Source organism: Pleurodeles waltl, chromosome 3_1 (assembly GCF_031143425.1).
Source record: "Pleurodeles waltl isolate 20211129_DDA chromosome 3_1, aPleWal1.hap1.20221129, whole genome shotgun sequence".
Classification (NCBI taxonomy): Eukaryota; Metazoa; Chordata; class Amphibia; order Caudata; family Salamandridae; genus Pleurodeles; species Pleurodeles waltl.
In genome coordinates this window covers 517,580,982-517,606,045 of record NC_090440.1, presented here as the reverse complement: position 1 = coordinate 517,606,045, position 25,064 = coordinate 517,580,982, and the positions used below count along the sequence as shown (strand labels likewise).

General features: G+C 43.9%; 1 protein-coding gene across 8 annotated transcripts in view; it reads right to left on the bottom strand.

Annotated features, from left to right (window-relative positions):
* Positions 1–25,064, bottom strand: part of MEF2A (myocyte enhancer factor 2A) — a 455,794-nt gene that overhangs the window by 18,507 nt on the left and 412,223 nt on the right. For all 8 annotated transcript variants that reach the window (XM_069222772.1, XM_069222774.1, XM_069222773.1 and 5 more), the window contains one exon: positions 8,149–8,275. In XM_069222772.1, the coding sequence (XP_069078873.1) occupies positions 8,149–8,275 (127 nt within the window). The remainder of the gene's footprint in view (positions 1–8,148; positions 8,276–25,064) is intronic.

Genomic DNA, 25,064 nt, shown 5'->3' with positions numbered 1-25,064 from the left:
TTTTGTCAAGGAGCTGATGATTGCACTTAAGAATATACTACACAACAGTGCTCCGGGGTCCCCGCAGGCGCGCGGAACTATTCAGTGCTTATGACTATACAGTGCTTATGACTATACATGGAAATCCCCTACGAGAGAATGTCTTTTCTTTTTTCTAAGTAAGATGGAGACACAATCAGAAATTGAATAATAATATGGTACTTATGTGAATATCATTTCATTTTCAGAAAAAATAAGTGTACATTTCTTGTTTGTATTCTATTACTTTATACTTTAAAAAAAAGTTGTTTTGTATATGTTTTTGTTCTTGTTATGGTTGGACTAGTTTTATTGTCTTGTCTGATGTGTCAGTTCGTGTTTGTCTATTTATTTGTATATAGGTGTAAATATGTATAGAAACATTTTTTGTGTTTTCCCAGCCTTACTTCTATATAACTGTATATCCTTATATTGAGATGTGTTTTTGTTTGACATACATTTGTAATAAATATTTTTTGTCTATAAATTTTGTTCCAGTTTAATTGTTTTTTCCCTATGTTGGTTAAAAGTGAATATTATTGGTAGCTCATTTGCTTTTGCTTATATTTAAGTATTATTCCCAGGGACCCTCGATAGTCTTCTTCCTTCTGATACGACACTTTGTCGAGAGGGTTACATATTTGAGATTCTGTAGATGTATGTCGGAATATATACATTGAGAGAGTTGTTCTTGAGACTCTCCTACCACTGGGTGTATTAAGGTTTGTTTAATTTAATTTTGTTTCAGTTGGTTTGGGCACTTCTTTATTTACGTTTATTAATTTTGTTTCCTGGCTGACGGTTGTTGCAAGTTTCCCAGTTATTAGATCCCACTTGGGTCTACCATGGACGGAATTAAAACGTTTGGATTTTCGGAAGATCATCTGATTAAACTGCTAGGGCAATCTAAATCAGGAGTAGGATCGAGCTCAGGGTTTATTCAACCTAAAGAAGGTTGGTTTAGATAAGTGGAACTAAAAAAGAAGGCTAGATGAACAGAGCTACATGCGGATTTCATGTTAGAATACCTGAGAACAGGGGTAATACCAGCAGGCCTTAGGGTGAGAAGTATACCAGGTCTTTTTACAGAAATTAGCAAATTTTCAGAAAAATGGTCTTTAATATTAAATAGATGCTCCCGCAATTGGATGATCCTCATTATAGAAACTGCGAGGGAACTCATTGAAACATTAGCCACTGAAATCCAGACTCTTGAAGAAGAATTAAAAAATCAAGATTCTGTGCTTGAAGCTAAGAAACAACTAGAGATGGTCAACCAGGAATTAGACTCTTTTGATGCTTATCTGACAAAAAGAAAGTCAGATAAATTAAGAAAAGACATCAGATGGTTTACCCAGGAAAAAGCCTACCCCTATTTATCTGATAAATATTATCAGAACTATAATCAAACAGGACAATCTACGGACCGCCAGTTTTAGACCAGTAAAAGAATTGTCACCTTTTCAGATACATCTGAGTCCGAGGGGAAAGGTACTAGTGATCGATTGGAGCAGCCTGACAACAGGAGCTCCTTCCACGATGGCTTTAATCAGTCAAATCGTTTTTTATCCCGGAGAGGATCACAACGAACCAGATACAGAGGCCAACAGAAAGGCAGATTTTACAACACAGACAACCCTACACTTTTTCTACAGACGAGGAGACAACAATACGGGAGGGACTAGATCCCATACCTGTATTCGATCTTACTTCTTTTCAATTGGATACAGATACCGAAACAATCTTGAAAAAAGGTTTATCTTTTGTCCCCAGTGTTTCTATTAATTATTTGGGACTTTTTACCGATTTACATGTTTTCTTCAGACGGATTAGACTCAGGAGATTTTTTGAAAATAGGAATAATATCGTAGAGAATAATCTGTCTGGGTTGAAACCCATTTCCACTTTTACTCCCAGTATTGACATGGTGGGGCCTGAAATAAGAATATTTGAGAATTTAGTCCTTGAGAAAGTAAAAGAATTGTGTAAATTTACTCCTAAACCTAACCCGAACCTTACGAAAAACGAACAACAAGCTTTGTTAAAATTACAGCAAAACAAGAATATTGTTATCAAACCTTGTGATAAAGGGGGAGGGATTGTGTTGCTTGAAATAGATCAATATAAGCAGAAGGTTAATCTTATGCTAGGAGTATCAGAACACTACAGTAAAGCCAACAGTAGTTGGCAAAGGGAACTAAAAAAGGTAATTCAGGAAGTGAGTTTAAAAGCATATAACGAAGGATTGATTTGTGACAAGGAATATGCATTTTTAAACCCCACAACCACCAGAGTTCCCATCCTGTATGGTCTACCAAAAATACATAAGAATGAGATAGACCCTCCGTTCCGGCCTATAGTTTCTACTATAGGGTCCATCACTGAACCACTGTCTAAATTTGTGGAAAAATTCCTGAAAGTGAGAGTGGTACAACTCCCTGCATATATTAAAGATACGGGCCATATTATTTCAAAATTGGAATGGGTCATTTTTAATCCAGATTTTGAATTTTTGGTGACTATGGACATTGAGGTCCTGTATACAAATATCCCTCAATATGAAGCTTTACAGGCAGTGCGTCAACTATTTCTCAAGGAGGGAATGACTGATCATCTGCTCTTTGTTCTTGATTGTTTAAAGATCGTTCTGGAAGGGAACTTTTTTGAATTTGATGGGAAAGTGTACCAGCAGAAGAAGGGAGTAAGTATGGGGGCAGCATGTGCCCGAGTGTTGCGAATATCTATGTAGGCTTATTTGAACAGACCTACATTTATAATGAAATGGCCCCTTTCTATGAGAATATCAGATTATGGTCTAGATATATAGACAATGTTTTCTTCATCTGGTCTGGATTTGAAGAACAACTGAATGAATTCTGTGAATGGATCAATTTATGTGATCCTAATCTTAAATTTTCCATTCACAGAAGTAAGGATCAAATTGAGTTCCTCGATATTTGGATAAAAAAATCATGATTCTCACCTAGAAGTCTCATTATACACCAAATCTACAGCAAAGAACACCATTCTACATTTTGATAGTTATCATCCAAGATGCCAGAAACAGGGTGTTCCGTTCAGTCAATTTCTCCGGATCCGCAGAAATTGTACAGAACTTAGCGAATACAACATACATGCAGATGTTCTCCAAAAAAAACTGTTGCTGAGGGGTTATCCCAAGAGATTGATCAGGGAATCATAGAAACGTGCAAAATATTTCAATAGAGAGAGTATGTTTCAACAACGCACAAAGGAAGTGAAAGCACAACTTGTTTGTGTTATTCAACATTCCAACATGAATGACAAAATCAGGAGAATTATTAATAGTAATTGGCAAATCCTGAATACTGATCAAACTATTACTCCGCTAGATAGGCCTATTTTGGCGTTCAAGAAAAACCAGAACATCCGCAATAAACTAGTTAAGGCAGCCTTACCGAGAGACAGTGAATTCAGTCAAAAGTCCATTACTGGACTATCTCCGGTTAGGGGAAACCACAAGTGTGGAACTTGTAAAGCATGTCCTAAAGTCGTAGTGGGTGACATACTAATGTGGAACCAAAGAAAGTATAAGTTGAATGATATGACTAATTGTAAAACATCAAATTGTATTTATTTGATTACTTGTCCCTGCCCGGCTGGGTATGTGGGAGAGACTGGACGTGAAATAAGAGTTAGAATTTCGGAACACCTATCCAATATTCACAACAAGAGGGAGGGAGCTCCCTTGGTACAGCACTGGTTGAAAGAAAAACACTGTCTGGATGAATTGTCTTGGACGATTCTGGAAACAATTAAGGACATACCAGGGAGAGAAAGGGAGAACATTAGAAAAAAGCGGGAGGTCTTCTGGATTTTTTATCTTGGATACATATGGCAATGGGCTTAATGAATGTGAATGTATACCTTGGGAAAATGCTTTAGTTTGAATCTTTCTAGGTATCTAGTATCCCTTTTTTTGATTTAATCAAGAAGTCTTCCACTAGCCCTGTGAGAATATGATTTTGTTGTTTATGATCAACAGTGTTTGCGCTATTTTCAAGTTCTTACCTTTTTGGATTTTGAAGAGCTGATTGACCCTCAATGGGTATTACGATATATCTGACAGTTCGTGTGGTCATTTTCTAAATTGTATATTTTTCTCAATTTGATTCTATTTTTTATGCTCCTGAGGAAGTCCATTACCATAAAAATGAATTATTAGTATTGCCGCTATGGGTGTACTTATTTGGAGTGCATCCCTGCTCTGGTACTGTGAGAACTTAGGGATTTCTGTATCCAAAGACATCTACGTTTTATAGTGATGTCGCTAAGGAATTGAACCATCATATAAATGTATTATTAGCATTTGGGTTACTGATGTATGTATTGGAGTGTACTTTTACTCTGGTACCATCAGAACCTATTGACATTTGTACCAAAGTTATTATAAGATGGCCGACACGATTTTCTGTGCGAATCGGCAATCTAACACTTATGCGAGCAGTCTCGCGTTTTTTCGAAGCGAGAACAGGGCTTCCGGTGCCTGACTCTATAATGGAGTCAGCATTACCGGTGAATATGCCCGTCGGACGCTAGAGATCAGCGCCGTCTATAAGAAGTAGCAAGCGTTCAGGTATGCGTTTGAATACGAATATTAACCCGTGTGTATGTGCAGTGCTACCTCCCCTTTTTTAGTTTTTCATAAAATCTGTAGAGTAATTTAGATCGCTTTACATGCAAAGTGTTTTATATCAATAGTGAAAACACGAGGTTCGGTTATGATCGGATTCTGGGAGAGCGGATTTTGTTGAAATAAATACGGAAAGAGACTATATTGTGAAAGGTTAGGAGGGACCTACTATGGCTGACAAATTTCTCTACTGTGTATCTCCTTTGCTTTATTTAGCTAGAGGAGACGTATGGATCATGTTTATGAACCCCCAGAGAAGTTCTCTACCTTAAATAACCATTCGGGTAGGTAAAGGAATCTGTCTTTGGGCATATTTTTGAGACTTGAGGTTTTTTACCTTTTTTACCTTGTGTAATGAATTGGTGGATTTTGGAAAACCAAGTGAGGTAATTTTGTCTATATGGTTATATGTCTTTACAAGGTGTCATTTGCGAGTGGAAGTACAAAATTGAATTCTGTTTGTATTAGAATCGAGAAATCTTTGAAACAACATCGCCGGGTATTTATTTAATTTATTTTATTTTATCTATTTACTTAGTAATTTAAGAATGTGGCTATTGGTGATTTTATACACAAGGGTGATGGTGTTGTGTGGAATTTCTTGCTTGTTTCACTTCTATGGGAGATTCATTCTCTATTTCTTTATTAGATTATTATATATATTGTTTTATGTTATTTCCTATATATTTTTTTATATCCTTTTTGGTTTTGGTAATTGGTATTTTGTATTCTCACGATATTCAGTTATTTGGTTGGTAATAATCACTGGTGGTTAGTTCAGTCTCAAGAAATTGGATTAAAATTTATCATGTTCTATTTATTTTTTGTTTATCAGGTTGTATGGTAATGGGAAAGAAGAGAACCCACTTAATTTGCGATATTATGCAGTAATGATGGGAAAGAAATGGCCCTGATGAAGGCGGTCTTTTGAATTTGGTGGTTACCGCCGAAACGCGCGTAGGCTTTGTTCCTACTACTGCTTGTTGTTTATATGAGCGCTGAATTAATGAAGTTGAGATATAATGTCTTTTCTTTTTTCTAAGTAAGATGGAGACACAATCAGAAATTGAATAATAATATGGTACTTATGTGAATATCATTTCATTTTCAGAAAAAATAAGTGTACATTTCTTGTTTGTATTCTATTACTTTATACTTTAAAAAAAGTTGTTTTGTATATGTTTTTGTTCTTGTTATGGTTGGATTAGTTTTATTGTCTTGTCTGATGTGCCAGTTTGTGTTTGTCTATTTATTTGTATATAGGTGTAAATATGTATAGAAACCTTTTTTGTGTTTTCCCAGCCTTACTTCTATATAATTGTATATCCTTATATTGAGATGTGTTTTTGTTTGACATACATTTGTAATAAATATTTTTTGTCTATAAATTTTGTTACAGTTTAATAGTTTTTTCCCTATGTTGGTTAAAAGTGAATATTATTGGTAGCTCATTTGCTTTTGCTTATATTTAAACATCATTCTTTACTTTATTCAATGCTTCCTTCTGAAATACGATTTGAAAACCCCAAATTTAAATTCCAGTTAGCCCTCAGAACGATTAGTCAACTAGAAACCTGCTTGAACTGGGCTTTTATCTAGGGAAGATTATGCTATAGCTCATGATCTTTTTTATTTGAGAAGTGAGATGCTCCCTGGAGGAAGAAACCAGACAAATTAGTACAGTATCAGGAATTCAGGAGCCACACCAAAGAGGAGACCTGACATTCCAATGGCAGGTGACACCGCCCTAACCAACAGGGAGTGAGTCTCAGAAAGAAACCCTCCATACCTACTATAGCCAACCAAGAAATATGACAGGAAGGATACCCCAAAGAAGCTCCCAAAATGGTTACCCAGCCCCACTCTGATCAAAGCTGGGGACTTATAGGACAAGAAGCATTGCCCCCAGGGTAGCTGCTGGGCTTAACACTGAAACCAATCCTAGAAGTGACGTTCCTGTTATAATGCAAAGCTGTGATCCACAACACTAGCAAAATCTCAGGAGATAAATAGTCTTCCTGCAAAGAATAAGAAAGTAACTTCTTTTTCAGCATCATTTATGGCCTGAAGATTACTGCCGCATATGGGAGTGCCAGTCCCCATTCAGTTTCCTGTGCTAGTGGGACACTATGGGCCTGATTACAGCTTTGGAGGAGGTGTTAATCCGTCCCAAATGTGACGGATATACCACCAGCCGTATTATGAATTCCATAGGATATAATGGACTCGTAATACGGCTGGTGTTATATCCGTCACTTTACCGTCACTTTTGGGACGGATTAACACCTCCTCCAAAGTTGTAATCAGGCCCTATGTCTGGATGTAGTTTTTTTCCCTTGATGTTTTGTGCCAAAATTCCAAGATACCTGGTAGCCAAGTATTCAGAAGCAGAAAGAGCTTCTTTGTGGGCACGAGCCGTCTATAGTAGTTAACAGCAATGTTCCACAATACTGAGGACCGCTGCCTGTAACTGCTGCATAATTGATACTGTTCAATAATTTGTTTCTTTTTGGCAAGAATTGGTACAGAAAAAAACAAGGGGTGGCAGTGGGTTCGAGATTTTCTCCTTCCTATGCAAATTTGTTCATGGATTGGTTTGAGGAGAAGTGGAGATTTTCTGTATAATCTGGTGCCTTGGACTTGGACGTTTCATCACTACTCATCAACGAAATCCACACAAATTATCATACTATTAACTGAAGACTTTTTAGCGTGTGCCTCTATCTATGTAAATTTGTCTGAATAACTTGGTTTCTTCAGAAGAGGGGCTGTGGGTGTTCCACTCATGAGAGCACTGCTGTAATAGTAAGCTTGTTATGTACTGTTTGCTGATTTGATCTCTGAGCACCCTTTTTTCTCCGTTGTCCAACGCACTGTTATATTTTCTTAATTACAATACTAGTTTGCTAGCAGCCCAACCTGTCTTTTGAATACAAATCACCTAAGACCACCCATATTTGCACTTAGAAGTTATGTACACTTTGGCTATACCCTCACAAGCACAGTAGCTTAAACTGAAATTCCTGATAAATTAAGGTTGACTTTGAAATAAGATGGCTACAGCTATTTGAATAGCTTTTGCTTGCTCACTCAAAACAAGCATTACTGTGGTTACTATTTTGCATACACATTCTTGTGAGGACCTTTGGTACATATGTTTTTTAACTGTACTGCAATAATGCTTGTTGATTCCTGCGTCCCCCAAATGAGTGGAGTAAAAACGTGTGATCAGATTGTAATACCTAAAGGTAAACTTCAAGGAGACTACTGCCATTTCTCAGATTTGTAAATAGCTGGATTAGACTGCCAGAAAGTTATTTAATTGACTCAATATAGATTTCACACCTCACTTTAACAATGTATACTTTATAGCAATAAGTGTCACATATAGAACTGTAGCCTACATGTGATAATTGTGAGGTATATGCTGAAATGTGATGTTTAGGTACAACACTTACACAAAAGAGTTGAGCGGGGCCGGTCCTAAATGATGCTGCTGCCAGGCAGACACTTGCCCTAAAGAGAGCATCCCTGGTGAGTTAAAGCCTTGTAGTGTTGATAGATCTGCTGTAGCTAGGGAGTAATCTGAAAAGAAACAGAAATACAACAAATTCGGATATGATCATGTGCATGTTATTTAATATACTCCAGAAAGAAATATGTCACCCACAGTTTACAGAATGCCTGGCTACATACTCTTCTTTGGTTTGGTTACAGAGACAGGCAGTTACAAAATGTATTCATAACCAATTGAAAAAATCCCTCTACAGTGCAAATTTTCCTCGAGGACAGAACTTAATAAATAGCAACAAAACCTATTGTAAAGTCTTCATTGTCGTTTAACTATACTTAGTGTGGCTTTCAGATTACTACACATAGAAATAGAAAAATGCAGAACACAATCTATGTTATTTCCATTTCATAATTACAAAGTACAGATTGTGACCGGCAGGTAACCTTTCAGATACATTCAACTGAGCTGATTGGCCAAAGAGTTAAAGTACAAAGGAATTCAGTGGGTGCATTAAGACAAGTAGAGACTTCTAAATCATGGCTTCTCGTCGGTTCTACTTGCTGTAGATTCACATGCTGTGCATTATTCTGCCATCTAGTGTTGGGCTCGGAGTGCTGCAGCTTGTTTTTCTTGGAGAAGGGTTTTCGAGTCAAGGGATCGAGCGGCTCCTCCTCCTCGGTGGTACTGCTCATAGGCATTGAGTTCTTTGTTAGATTGTTTGGCCGCAGGCGGGTGAGAGAGTATAGAGAAGTATAGAAAAGAGTATGTCCATGCAAGTATAAGGAAATATATACAACTATATACAAGTACATACTAATAGACGGCCATAGGCTTCCGGGGAGGAGGGAGCACGCATGTAAATCTACAGCACTCCATGCCATGAACAGATGTCTACTGGTAAGTAACATTTTCCATTCAATGGCATATTTGGCTATGGATACACATGCTGTGCATAGACTGTAAAGCAGTATTCCCAAATAAATGCGGTAGCAAGCCTGTGGGAGTTGCAGTTGTTTGAAAAAGTGTTCTTAGGGCAGCCTGTCCTACACTGGCTTGCTAATAAGCCTGAACATCTGCGCAGTTATGTTTTGTAAATGTGTGTGGCTTTGCAAATGTTAGCTATGGGGATATTCCCTAAGAATGCTATTGTGGTGCCTTTTTTTCTTGAGGAATGTGCTTTAGGAGTAAATGTTAACTCTCTTTTTGCTTTAGCATAACATTTGTATACACTTTACAATCCATCTAGCTATGCTATTTTTTGTAATAGGATTTCCTTTATGAGGTCCTGAAAGCCACAAAAAGCTGTTCAGATTTTCTGAGAGCTCTTTTAATGTCTAATTTGTGGAGTGCTCTTTCTGCCAGAGTCTGGCTGTGGGAAAAAACCCACTAACTCAATAGTTTGATTAGTGTGGAATTGCGAGACAACTTTTGGTAGAAATGTAGGGTTTGTATGCAAAACTAGTATATCCTTTTGTAATTGAAAGAATGGCTCCTCTAATGTTAAGGCACATAGCTCACTAACACGTCTTAGGGATGTAATAGCAACTAAGACAGCCACTTTGTAAGAACCATGAGCCTAGAGAGTACAATATTAAGAATCCAGGCAGGCACTGGGGGTAGCCTGGATGGGGTTACTCTTATAAGGCCTTCCATAAAAGCTTTAATGACTGGTATTTTGAAAACTGAAGTATGTTGTCTGTTTTGTAAATATACTGCAATTGCGACTAGGTGTAATCGAAATTGATGTGTAAGCAAGATTTGTGTTTTGCAGGTCAAGCAAATAACATATAATGTTTTGCACCGATGGCTTTAAATGATCAATGTGTTTAGGTTGAGAGTAACAGACAAAATATTTCCATTTGGCTGCACAACAGGCTGTAGTTGTTTGCTAAAGTGCCCGTTTTAAAATATCCATACATTCTGCAGGCAAATGAAGATAACCAAACTCTATGACTTTGGAAGCCATATTGCAAGGTTTAGTGATTTGGGATCTGGGTGCCTTATTTGTTGGAGATGTTGTGTGAGACAATCCAGTCTGTTGGCGGGTTTCTCATGAGGTACTAGGAAGAGATACAGCAGAGTTGTAACCCACGGCTGGTGAGCCCATGTGGGTGCTACTAGGATCATTTTGAGAGACGTTTGCTCAGGTTTCCTCACCAGGAATGGAATGAGTGGGAGAGATGGAAAAGTGAAAGAAAATATCCCTGACCTGTTGATCCATAGGGCACTGCCTTTGGAGTGGGGATGTGGATACCTGGATATGAAGTTTTGGCATTCTGATTTCTCTGATGTGGCGAATAGATCTTTTTGAGGTGTTCCCCACTTCTGAAAGTATTTTTGAAGGACTACTGGGTGGAGTTCCCATTTGTGGACTTGTTGATGCGTCCTGCTTAGCAGGTCTGCAAAGTCATTGTCTGTGCTTGGGAGATACTCTGCCAGAAGATGTGTGGTGATGATGAACCCACCTCCAGATTGTTTGTGCTACCTGGGACAATTGGAGAGAGTGTGCCCCCCACATTTTTGTAAATAATACACTGCTGTCACGTTGTCTGTGCAGATCAAGATAAATGTGTGCATTAAGTGAGGCATAAAAGCTTTTAGGGTAAAGAAAGAATGCTTGAAGTTCCAAAAAATTGACGTTCATGCTCTGGTGACTAGGGTCCCATGAACCCTGTTCTGAGAGATTGTTGGGATGAGGTCCCCCATCCTGTAAGGGAGGCATCTGAGGTCAGAACTAGTTGGGGAACTGGGTCTTGAAAAGGCTGTCCTTTGAGTAGGAAAGAGATTTAAACTGGATGATCTACCAACACTAGATCCTGAAGATGACCTAGAGCTTGCGACCACTGGCGAGAGACACATTGCTGTAGGAGATGCATATGAAGTCTGGCATGAGAGACGATGGCAATACAAGATGCCATCAAACCTAGGAGTTGCATCAATGTTTTGACTGTGTATATTTGATCGACCTGTACTGAAGAGATTATTTGTTGAAAATTGTGAACACGTGCTGGATTGGGGTATGCAAGGCCCAATTGGGTGCAGAGTGTAGCTCCCAGATATGGTTGACTCTGTTGAGGCTGTAAGTGTGATTTTATGAAGTTCATTGTAAATACTAATTTGTGCAGGTGGTTTACTGTGATTTGAGTGCGAGACTGACATTGACGTAAAGTGTTGGCTTTGATCGGGGAGAATATGTGTATTTGTTGTCTTCTTAGATGTAATGCAACTACTGCTAGACACTTGGTGAATACTCTGGGAGCAGTTGTGACCATGAAAGGTAGAACTTTGAACTGATAGTGCTGTCTTGCAACTACAAACCTTAGATATTTGCGGAGTGCAGGATGAATTGGAATATGAAAGTAGGCGCCTAAGAACTAAAATGGTCACAAAGTCGCCTTTTTGTAGTAATGGAATCACATCCTGAAGTGTGACCATGTGAAAATGTTTTGAGAGAATATATTGATTTAGGGGTCTGAGAGTGCAATCCTTTTTGGGAATGAGGAAGTATAGTGAATACACTCCTATTCCTTTGTATTGTACAGGAACATTTTCTATAGCTTGTTTTGACAGTAGACATTGAACCTCTGTTTAAAAGAGCAAGATGGTCTGCTGACATTTTGTGTTTGCGAGGTGGAATGTTTTGAGGTGTTGATGTCAGTTCTAGACAATAACCATGTTGGGTAACGGATAGGACCCATAGGTCCGAGGTTATGTCTGTCCACTGTTGGTGGTAAAATTGAAGACCACCCCTACTATGAGGAGGAGGAATATGGAGGTAGTCAATCTTTGGCTGTGGAGGGTGAACCACAAGTATTGGTGGCTTTTCCTCTGCCCTTTGAGCTGTTTCCTCTGTAAAAAAACCTCTGGAGTAAGAGGAAGAGGTTTTATGCTGCTGTCAAGTTGAGTGATCAGATGACATGGTTGCTTTGTACCCACCCCTCTATAATGGGCAGTGAAAAAAAAACACTCTGTCTGGTTGGTTTTGTAAGGCACCCATCGCTTTAGCAGTGTCAGTGTCTTTTTTTCAGTTTTTCTAGGGTGGAGTCAACCTAGGACCCAAACAGGCGCTCCCATCAAAAGGCATGTTGAGGACAGCTTGTTGGACTTCTGGTTTGAAACCAGAGCACCTTAACCAGGTATGGCTCCTGGGGAGTATACTGGTATTGACCAATCCATGCAGCTATGTCAGCCGCATCTAATTGAATTATTTGCAATTGTCTGACCTTCGGGGACAATTTACTGTGAGAGTTTCCAGGAGGTGCTGAAGGATGTCTTCTATTTCATCCCAGTATGCCCTATCATATCTAGCAAGTAGTACCTGGGAGTTAGCAAAACACCAATGATTGGCCGTTTGTGCAGCAACCATTTTTCTCACTGCATCACGTTTTTTTCTCTCACTCTTTTTCTGGCAGTGGTGGTAACAATGGAATCTTGTGGCACTTGGGACCGAATATATATTGGGTGAGCCTTATATTTTTAATCTACTCGTGGTGTAATTACACAGGAGCGCACAGTTGTTTGAAAATGTCTTGGACATGTCTAAGCATTCCTGGCAACATAGGGAGGAATTGTATGTCCTTGTGTGCTGAAGTGAGGGTATCAAATAAAACGTCTTCCTCTATTGGGTTTTTATGCAATTGCACATTGTAATATGCATCAGCCCTTGCTATTACTTGCTGATTGCCAGTGGTTTCTTCTGGAGGTGATGGAGGAGCAGGATACAGATCTGGATCTCTATCCATAATCGGGTCTGTATCATAAGTATCCCAGGGGTCAGGGTCTTGAGAGTTTATCCTCTAGTTCTTCTCTACCATATACAGGTGAACCCTGAGATGTGTAATTCTCACCCACTTGAGAGCCAGGTGGAGGAGAGGGAGGAGTTAGTGATGGAGGAGGTGGCGGCAGCTCTTGTAAAGGAACGACTGGTGCAGTAGTAGAAGTATTTTCCTGATGTGGCTTTTTTGGTAAAGGTGAGGTATGGAGAGCCGCCTGAAAAGAAAGCTGCTTCTTCACATGAATGGTGGGAGAAGCCACAATTCTGCCTGTGTCTTTTTTCAAATTGTATTTTTCGCTGCTTAGCGTCCATAGTCTCTAGAATTGGTTCAATTGGAGACAATAAAGCAGAAGAATGGGTAGTCTCGGCTATTTTTGGCACCAAAATGTTCTGTTAGTGAAGAACTTTAGATTGCGAAAGGGCAGATGGTGTACTTTCGTTCGGTGCGGAAATGTACAGTACCAAAGTTGATGGCATCAAACTAATTGATGCAGAAGTTTTCAGTTCCGAACCCTTGGATTGTTTTGGTCGGAACGAAGGAATAGAGGCTGATTGTGAAGACTGATTTACAGTCTTTCTGAATTTCGGACCCGAGCCCAAGGGCAGGGCCCTCGACTCAAGTTTGTGACCTACCATGGCCTGAAGGCAGTGGTGGTCTGGTGACCTCTTTTGGGATCTTTTAACTGTCTTTGTGGAAGGAGAAGGCGCAGGTTTCTTACTCAAGACTTGCACCGAAGTGAATTCCTGGCTCTCGATGTTGGACATCATATCAGAATCTGTGTCTGTGACAGAGAATGCTCCTTGTTGCTCCAGCTCCACTTGCGCATGTTCATCCCCGAAAATATCCGGGGTGCTGTCCTGCGTCAAGTGGGACATTTCCAGCCTGTGAGCTCTTCGGTCCCAGAGTGTTTTCTTGGACCGAAACGATCGACATGCGTCGCAGGTGGCTTCATTATGATCTGGAGAAAGGCAGAGCGTGCATACGCGATGGTGATCCATGTGTGGAAATTTGGCGTGGCACAGAGGACAAAATCTAAACGGCGTCTACTCCGTTAGGGCGCCACGTGGAAATGGGCCTAGGGCTGGGTGAGGCCCACCCCGAAGGGTACGCGTTTGGAATTCAAGCCAAGTCAATGTATATTATGTTTAAGAAAACACAATCAAAATACAATACTGTCAATGGAAAGTAAAGACGGAAAGAGAATCTCGAACCGGAGCGAGCAGAAACATGTCCAAACCCAACAGCAGAGAAAAAAACATTCCAACAAAGAACCCGATGCCCATGCGCAGTACCACCTAGAAGGAGGAGCCACTCGATCCCATGACTCGAAAACCCTTATCGAAAAAAAACAAGTTGCAGCACTTTGAGCCCAACACTGGATGGCAGGATAATGCACAGCATTTGTATCTACAGCCACACAAGCCATCGAACATAAAGTTAGGAGAACACACGTCACAGCACAGATGTAAAGTTAAGTGAATACAGACAGCATGCTGTGAATATAAAACTCAGTGAAGAAGTGTACCGTGGGTGTGAAGTTAACACAGACTTAAAACTACGTACCAATGCAAAGTTTTAGCAACTCCTGCTCCTTAGCATGGGCAGTATAACGGAGTTAACAGTTGCACACTTTGAATTAGAGGTACTTAAGTTTGTATCAACTTTTATACTATATGATGCCCATGTATGCTTTATTCACACTGTCCCATCATATGCTGTATGCGTCATGATCACCGCTTCAGAGTACGAGATAGGCTGGAAAGTCCAAACTGCCAGTTGTTCTCACTGTCAAGTGCTCTGCTGGTGACACTAGAAAAGCAGTACCTTGGAAAATGCATTTGTAGCACGCAGAACACTTGGGCTTCTAGAATTGTGATTTGGACTTTAATGCTGCAAGTTTGGCCACTGCAGTGATGCAGTGAGGTATGCAACTGTAGAAGATTTTTCTCCTCCTTATGTATTTTTTTCATAACTAGCAGAAAATGTAACATGGTACATTAACATTTGATGCATATCTTAAAAAAAAAACAACAACAAAAAAAACACTGGGTGCCTATATACCCCACAGGAGCTGCAATCTGGTTTGTAAGATGATAATTTACGCCCGTTTATTATGCTGACTGCGGCTCAGGAGGCCCCTGCTTCTTTTATTCATCTGATAAAGGGATAAGGGAGCAACCCTTGACCCTGCTTCCAGTAGGCAGGTCGCTCCTCGCTCCGCCACCTCCTCACCGTCCGTTCTTTACTTTCCTTTAGAGGATTCCCCAAACGCTGCGTCCCCGCGGCCCCTCCCACCTCCCCCACCTCCTCACTGTCTGTTCTTTCCTTTCCTTTAGAGGATTCCCCAGCCGCTGCGTCCCCCCGGCCCCTTCCGCCTCCCCCCACCTCCTCACCATCCGTTCTTTCCTTTAGAGGATTCTCCAGCCGCTGTGTCCCCGCGGCCCCTCCCGCCTTCCCCCACCTCCTCACCGTCCGTTCTTTCTTTCCTTTAGAGGCTTCCCCAGCCGCTGCGTCGCTGCGTCCCCGTGGCCCCTACCGCCTCCCCCACCTCCTCACCTTCCGTTCTTTCCTTTCCTTTAGAGGATTCCCCAGCCGCTGCGTCCCCGCGGCCCTTCCCGCCTCCCCCCACCTCCTCACCGTCCGTTCTTTCCTTTAGAGGATTCCCCAGTCGCTCCGTCCCCGCGGCCCCTCCCGCCACCTCCTCACCGTCCGTTCTTTCCTTTAGAGGATTCTCCAGCCGATGCGTCATAGCGGCCCCTCCCGCCTCCCCCCACCTCCTCACCGTCCGTTCTTTCCTTTAGAGGATTCCCCAGCCGCTGCGTCCCCGCGGCCCCTCCCGCCTCCCCCCACCTCTTCACCGTCCGTTCTTTCCTTTAGCGGATTCCCCAGCCACTGCGTCCCCGCGGCCCCTCCCACCTCTTCACCATCCGTTCTTTCCTTCAGTTTTTACAGCCATCCCCTGCGGCCCCAGCCTTCCCATTCGCCCAGCCCTCCCTCCTCCCAGCTGCCACTCCCTCCCTCCCCCCCATTTATGGCAGCCGCGGCGCGGTAACGAGGAGCAACCCTTGACCCTGCTTCCAGCAGGTAGGTCGCTCCGCGCCACCTCCTCACCGTCTGTTCTTTCCTTTCGAGGATTCCCCAGCCGATGCATCCCCGCGGCCCCTCCCGCCTTCCCCCACCTCCTCACCGTCCGTTCTATCCTTTCCTTTAGAGGATTCCCCAGCCGCTGCGTCCCTGCGGCCCCTCCCACCTCCCCCCCACCTCCTCACCGTCCGTTCTTTCCTTTAAAGGATTCCCCAGCCGCTGCGTCCCCGCGGCCCCTCCCGCCTTCCCCCACCTCCTCTCCGTCCGTTCTTTCCTTAAGGAGGACTCCCCAGCCACTGTGTCCCCGCAGCCCCTCCTGTCTCCCCCCACCTCCTCACCGTCCGTTCTTTCCTTCAGTTTTTCCCGCCGCTGCCATCCCCTGCGGCCCCACCCCCCCAGCCTTCCCATTCGCCCAGCCCTCCCTCCTCCCAGCTGCCACTCCCTCCCCCCCCCATTTATGGCAGCCGCAGCACCGACGCGCCACTAGCGCACCAAAGGCAAGCCCGTCTGCACCCGTCCGCGCCCAGCGCCAGTCCCTCTCAGACAAACCTACTCCCCCCTCACCCTCCATTCACTCAACCCAGGGCCTCACCCCACCTGCACCCTTTCCAGCCCCACACACACACACTCATGGCTCCTTCACCTGCCACACCTGTCATTTCCCCTGCTCCTCATCCCTCACCCCACACACCAAACATAGCGACCCCCGACAACAAACACAACACCCCCAACGCAATACACACCTGCTGTGCCCCCACCCCCACCACCATAACACACCCCGCAACAACACCCTCATGCACCACACCAACACCACCCACCACAACCACCTCAACTGCCTGCTCCTCAACACCCGCTCCCTTCACAAACATGCCATAGAACTCTGGGACCTTATCACATCACACTCTCCTGACATCGCCTTCCTCGCGGAAACCTGGACCAACCCCTCCTCAGAACACAACATAGCCATCGCCACCCCCAAGGGATACAAACTCCAACGCAAAGACCGCCTCAACAGGCCAGGTGGTGGCATCGCCATCCTACACAAGGACACCAAAGTCACCACCAGCTCCCAAGACACTATCGACAACACAGAACACATGCACTTCCTGATCCACATGAACAACAACTTCACCACCAGAGGTACACTAATCTACAGACCACCAGGACCATGCCCCGCCTTCTGTGACACCATCGCCGACACCATCAGCTTGCACACCCTCACCTCCACAGACTACATCCTCCTTGGTGATTTCAACTTTCACTTGGAGAACCTACAAGACCACAACTCTACCTCCCTCATAGACAACCTTACCAACCTCGGACTCAAACAACTGGTCACCGCACCCACCCACTCAGCAGGACACACGTTTGACGCAATCTTCACCTCAAGCCAACACATAGCCTACACCCACAACACCCAACTCCACTGGACTGACCACCAGTGCGTCCACTTCTTCACCAAACCCCCCACACACCACCATCAACACACCACACCCAACCGCATGTGGGATAAGATCCCCACAGAACACCTGAACTCCCAACTGGCTCACAACCCCCCCCACCAACGACCCCAACACAGGAGCACACAAGCTCTCTAAATGGATCACTACCTGCGCAGACACACTAGCTCCCCTCAGAAAACACATTGCCACCCGCAACATTAAGAACGCCCCATGGTTCACCCCCGAACTCCAAGCGCAAATGCCGCCACGCGGAGAAAATATGGCAACAAGAACCCTCCACAACCAACTTCTCCACCCTCAAAACCACCATTCGCACCCATCACCAACTTATACGCACCGCCAAAAGAGATCACTACAAGACACTCCTTGACAACAACTCTCAAAACAGCAAAGAACTCTCCGCCATCAATGAACTAGCCAAAACCAAAGCCAGCAACATAGACCCCTCACACACACAGCCCCTATGTGATGCCCTCTCCAACCACTTCCACCACAAAATCCTGGACATACACAACAGCTTCATATCACACACACCCACCACAAACACCCCTCACTCACCCAACTCAACCCCCACTCATGACCCCCACAACACACGAAGAAACCGAAAAAACCATGAACTCCATCCACTCTGGATTCCCCCTCTGACCCCTGTCCACATCGCACCTACAACAAAGCCAGCCCAACCATCGGCCCCATACTCCGTGACATAATCAACTCCTCTTTCGACTCCGCCACCTACCCAGACCCCTGGAAGCACGCAGAAATCACTGCTCTCCTAAAAAAACAAAAAAAAACAAAGTCGACCCGGAGATCCTCTCCAACTATCGCCCCCATCTCCCTCCTCCCTTTCCCCGCCAAGGTGGCCGAGAAACTAGTCAACGCCCGCCTATCCCACTTCCTCAAAGAAAACAACACTCTTGACCCCTCACAATCCGGGTTCTGCAAGAACCACAGCACTGAAACTGCCCTCATCGCATGCACTGACGACATCAGGACCAAAGTCGACAAAGGCGAGACCGTCGCACTCATCCTCCTAGACTTCTCCGCAGCCTTTGACACTGTCTGCCGTCACACATGCCTCCACAACATAGGAATTTGCCACAAAGCCTTAGATTGGCTCACCTCCTTCCTCACCGACCGGACCCAGAGAGTACGCCTTCCACCTTTCCACTCCACCGCTACAAAGATCATCTGCGGAGTCCCCCAAGGGTCCTCCCTCAGCCCCACACTCTTCAACATTTACATGATTCCCCCTAGCCAACATTTACATGATCCCCCTAGCCAACATCCTCCGATCACACGGAATCACTATCCTCTCCTACGCAGATGACACCCAACTCATCCTCTCTCTCACCCGCAACCCCACCGCCAAAACCAACCTACACGCTGCTCTCCTCGACACCGCCAACTGGATGACAACTAACCACCTCAAGCTTAACACCAACAAAACCAAGATCATCATCTTCGGTCCCAACAAAACCACATGGGACGACTCCTGGTGGCCCACTGCCCTAGGCCCCGCACCCACCCCCGCACGCAACCTCGGCATCATCCTGGACCCCTCCCTCTCCATGACACAGTAAATCAATGCTCTAACCTCCTCCTGCTTCCACACACTCCGCACTAAAAAAATAATAATAATAATCCTTCAAATGGATTCTGCCAGAGACCAGGAAGACAGTCACCCATGCACTCATCAGCAGACTAGACTACGGTAACGCCCTCTATGCCGGCACCACACTCCAACTCAAACGCAAACTCCAGAGAATCCAGAACACACCCGCAAGCCTCGTCCTTTGCCTCCCCCGCCACGAACGAATCTCACCACACCTCAAATCCCTTCACTGGCTCCCCATAGACAAGAGACTCACATTCAAGATCCTCATCCACGCACACAAATCCCTCCACAACACCGGCCCAACCTACATCAACGAAAGAGTGAACTTCCACACTCCCACACGCAACCTCCGATCAGCCGACCTCGCCATAGCCACAGTCCCCCGCATCCAACGCACCACCACAGGAGGCAGGTCCTTCTCCTACCTCGCCCCCAAGACCTGGAATTCCCTCCCCACCAACCTTCGCAAAACCAAAGACCTCCTGCTCTTCAGAAAGAACCTCAAGACATGGTTGTTCGAACAGTGACCCTCCTTGCCCCCCACCTTCACCCCCCTTCCCCCCCCAAGCGCCTTGAGACCCTCACGGGGGAGTAGCGCGCTCTATAAAATTTTTTGATTGATTGTTGAAGTTCTGCTGGTTCCATCTTAAAGTTTCCAAAAGGATCCATGCTAAATGAAAATTTCAATAGGTGTGCGCAGTTTCCAAGAGGCAGTCCATCTTGGAAGGTGCTGTCAGAAGGACAGTTTGTGCTATGCAAAGAGTATTTGTGTGCTGCCCTTTTATTCCATCCTAAACCATGCATTATAGGGGGGTTACCCAAATAACTTCTAAAAATCTAGTTCAATATATCAGCAATATGTTCATACAGAAATGGATGTGCCCTGTAAAACTTTAGCACCTAATTGCGACTTTCTGAATCAAACACGTTTCACAATTATCGCGTCTGGCGCTGAGGTGTGTAAATTTTCTTAAAATATAGGAACTTGACATCAAGCAAGACAGAACTTTAATATTGCCAGACGTTTCTACCTGAGCAAGTCACATGTGCTCCTGATATACACTGAATGAAGGCAGGGGTTTACTGCCTACTGGGCTCTGAGAGGTGCCTTCAAGTCTTTAGCGAAAGGAGTTTAAGTAGAATGCTCGGAAGGTTTCTTCCTGTACGATCACCATTGCTGATGACTAATAAGGGATGGAGCGTACAGCAGTTGGTTGAGTGACCAGCAAGCCACTATCATTTTATTTACTGCCCCCATGAGTTGACTATGTATCAACAGCCATGGACACAGTGAACTGGAGCCTGTGTAAAAAGGGCTGAGTTAGGCCTGAAAAGAAAGACTAATGCTCGATGTGTCATAGCAGCTGGAAGGACCCATGCCACCCGTGACACCTTCAGCTGGTCCTGTGTTTAACAAATTCCACGTTGTATTCTGGGACATGTAGTTTTCTTTTTTGTATTATAACTAGGGGATTAAAAAATCCCAGCATGCCTATTTTTTCATTCCAAGTAGTCGTGGCATATCTGTTTATTCTTTGCACTTTGTCCTATAGCTGTAACTTCAAACTTTTTTCCCCAAGATTAACCATATCAATATTTGCTGAATCGACTCATTCTTTGGTTCTTAGAACCAACTAGACCCCTGGCTCAGCTCTGGCTCTTCTTTTCCCAACAAACTAAAGGTCAGAGGATGCTTGGAGTCTACTTATACATTTCAAATTAATTTGTTAAACTCTTGTGCACTTACCACATGGTATCAATGATTCCCTTTATAGCCCTCGTCCCAGAGGCTCCATTCCCTCACATTTTTTACTGCATGTCGTGTAAAGGAAGACACTCACTGAGCTCTGCCCAGTTTCTTCTACAAACTGGTATTGTAAGCTTTCTTATCTTGTGGCAACACATCTGAAAAACCTTGAAAAGGGATACGTAGACTCTAATTCTTGTGGGAGGAAAATACTGCATGCAGAAGATCCCCTTCATGATTGTACTTACTGCCTGCACCCTCATCATAAGGTGAAAGACTAAGATCTGTCACACCTTTTCCACAAAAACATTGCAAGACCGTAAGGCGAGGATTCTTCTGTGGCTTCAGAAAAAAATCTAGACCACCTGTCAGTTCTGAACAGGACAGTGACACTTCACTGACCTCTCACAAAAGATCAAGTAAGAGGGAAAGATTCTGTGACAAGGACTCTAGAGAGGACCCTAGAAAGGCCTTAAAAAAGACTCAATACAAGTCTGTCAATGGCACAATCAGAAAAAAGGAAAAACATCCCCAGAACACAGTAGATCTCATTCCTCATCTCCAAAGAAACCTGAAATACAGTCCTCAAGATCTGCTTCAGAACCGGCAATGGTAAAAACTACCTTAAACATCTCGTTGACGAGTTTGTCACCAACACCATCAACAACAGCGAGCACTACAGGGGCGTCAACGACGGCGCAGACTACAATGACACCGTCCAGTCTTGTGTCTGCACCCATTCAGACGACAAAGATCTCGTTGACAAAACCAGTCAGAGCCACAGAAGCTGCCATAAATGGTTCCACCATCGATGGCCTTGCCAATGACCTCGATGATAGACTCGTCAACGAAGATTCTCCCACCATTAACAGCCATGAAGGCCTCCACGATGATGCAGTCAATGACACTGTTGACGATCATTAAAAAAATCCTGCACCCAGAGCCCACCTCTCCTAGTAAGGTAGTCTCTATACCCTCCAAGCCACCTGCTGGATATAGAGGACTCTGAAGAGGAGGGCCCATTTGGAACAGCCTATAGTTCCTCACAGCTAAGGGTTAAGTGCCACAATTTTGTGGAAGAAGGCCAATACTAAGATGAATTTTATCAACGGCCCAGATTGGCTGACAGACCTGCAGATCAGGAACAAAACTACCAACGCCGTTCACAGTCTCATACCCAACAAGACATCATACAAGTGCAGGTGTCCTTATTGCAGGACCTATATGGCATGTTAAGGGACTACCAAATATGGATTTCAGGACCTGCTCGCTCATCTTCTCCTGAGCAGTTCACCGTTTCTTTTCCACCTCCATTGGCAAAAACTGCAGAACGTATATCGCCACCAATGACTCCCAGGATGACCCCGGCATCCAACACTGCAGCCCCCCAAGGGATGACCCATCTTCAGAGGGTGATCAAGAGGAAGGAGAGGTTCTTGAGGATAGATCAAACCAGAAATGGGATGATTACTTACTTCCTACGCCATCTCCACCAGGCCCCCAACCAGTGGATTCTCCTCCCAATGATATAGGAGGATTCTGTAACCTTATGGAGTGGGCTGTGAAAAGGTTTCAGCTCCTGATGATTGTGAAACATTTGGACTATTCAAGGAGCCAGCAAGAAAATCTTTGCAGACTATCCCGATAATAGATCACATTTGGCAAGAGAGCATGAAATAACACTGAATTTAGCTATGGTGGCTGCTATTTTACCTTGGATTGACCCAAAAAAAATGAAGGCCCTGGAAGACACACCAGTCTGTTAAGTGGGACGTCCAAAAGCGGATTCTTTTAACGCACAAGCAGCCTTGCACTGTTCTAAAAACCACTCTACACTGGTTTCAGCTACTCATAGATCATGACGGCAGACGCCTAGACAGCATAGGCAATCCATTTTCATCAATATCTGCTCTTACAGTACGAGTGGCTAATGCTCGTCCTATTGGGCTGCTACGGCCTGCAGATGTGGTCAGATATTGGGGCATTGATCCACCTGGTGACAGAACAATGGAAGGATGAAAAATCCTTCAGGAGGGAGAGAGAACGTCATCTCAAATAATAGACTGAGCGATGGACATTGCATCTACTGTGTTCTGCCAATTAGCAGGGCCGCAGTTTTAGGACGCCAAGCGTGGTTAAAGTCCACCTCATTTAGACTTGAAGTCCAGACAAAAATATTGGTAATGGCCTTTGACGGAGAAGCCCTTTTTGGAAAGCACATTGATGAAGCTCTGCAGACCATCAAGGCTGTTACGGAAACAGCGAGATCGCTACGAATGCTACAAATCTGTAAATTGCCCTTTTGGGGAAGCACATGGTAGAGGACTTTCCGCGTATCGAGGTACTTACCAGCAATTCCAACAACGTATCAAAAACAATACAGGCCATATTATCAACAGCAGTCCTATCATTCACCACCTGCAACAGCATACAACAAGCAAGGACCTCACCGGAAGCCAGTCTCTCAGGGGAAGGATTCCAGCGGGAAACAATGACCTGTCTTGAGTATCGGCTACACCCAATCCTTTATTACCAGTGGGCGAAAACATCTCCAATTACTCCCATCATTGACGGGAAAAAACTGGCAAGTGGGTATTGGACCTTGTCACCTTTGTACGTACCCTAGAATTCCTCAAACGACCACCTAAAACTCCCTTAAAATGAGCACACCCACCTCGTCTTCACTTACTTCAGAAAGAAGCTGCATCATGTTAAGGAAAGGAACAATAGAAAAGGTTCCATCATCCCAAAAGTGAATGAGTTTCTACTCCTGTTTTTCCTTATTCAAAGAAATCTGGGGAATGGCAACCCATTTTGGATCTACAGAAGTTAAATTCCCACGCAAGCAATTCTTCTGTATGCTCACTCTTACAGACATCCTAATGCTCCTAAATCCCAGAGCCTGTATGACAACACTAGATTTACAGTACTTCCACATCCTCATACATCCCAAGCATGGACAATTCCTGAGGTTTACAGTAGCTGGCACTCATTACCAATTCAAACTTGTTCCCTTTGTATCCAAGTCAGCGCCACGCATATTCACAAAATGCCTCTCTCCTGTGCCGGCTTCACTGAGAAGATACTAGGTAGTCTCATACCTTGACATCTGGCTGATAAAGGCACCTACAGCCAGTCAAGCAATGGAAGCCACTTCAGTTTGCCTGGCGCTATTCAGCAAATTGGGGCTCACAGTCAATCATCTCAAATCATGGAGGAGCTAGACAAGCAGTGGCTACAAACACATGGATCCATCGACGACCTAGCAAGAATCACACCACACAACAGCCCTAGAATGGTGGGCGTAACCACACCATCTTCCCAGAAGTCTTACCTTCCCTAGAGGGATGGGGCAGATATCTTAAGGATTTAAAAATTCAAAGAAAGTGTTCTACAACTCAAAAAGCCATGCACATTAATCAGCTGGAGCTCAAAGCAATTTATCTCAGTCTGCAAGCTTTCCTGCCAAGGATAAAGGGTGCCTCTGTGTTAATACGTATAGACAATACCACCAGCATGCACTATGTCAGCATGCAAGGGGGCACAAGATCATTACCCCTTTTCAGAGAGGCACAGATGATCTGGAACTGGATAATGGTGCACGGGATAACTCTCCAAGCAGAACATGTTCCTAGAAAAAGCAACCAAGCTGAGCAGGACGAAGTCAACTTGCCACGAATGGGAGCTGGATCAACCCACAATTGAGGAAATATTTTCTCTACGGTCAAACCAGCATTGGATCTTTTTGAGAGACAAGAGAACCGCAAATGCCAGTTCTTTGCAAGCTGGCATCCACACCCAGAATCATGGGGGAATGCCTTTTTGATCAGGTGCCTCCTCCCCGATACCTCTGATCCCAACAAGATCAAAGCTGAGAAATGTCACATCATCCTCATAGACCAAGGCAATACTGGTTCATGGAACTTCTTCTCTCCGAGACTACCATCCAAGACCATTACAAGCACTACTGACAACGAACAGAGGCCAAGTCCATCATCCAGACCCGACTTTCCTCCAGTTATGCGCATGGCTCCTGAATTCAATGAATTCCAAAACTTAAATCTCTATCAGGGATGTCGGATTATCCTCTCAAAGGAATGAGTCGATTCTACATCAAAAACAAACAAGTTGAAATAGAAACAGTTCTTCATTTGGTGTCAGAAGACAAACTTA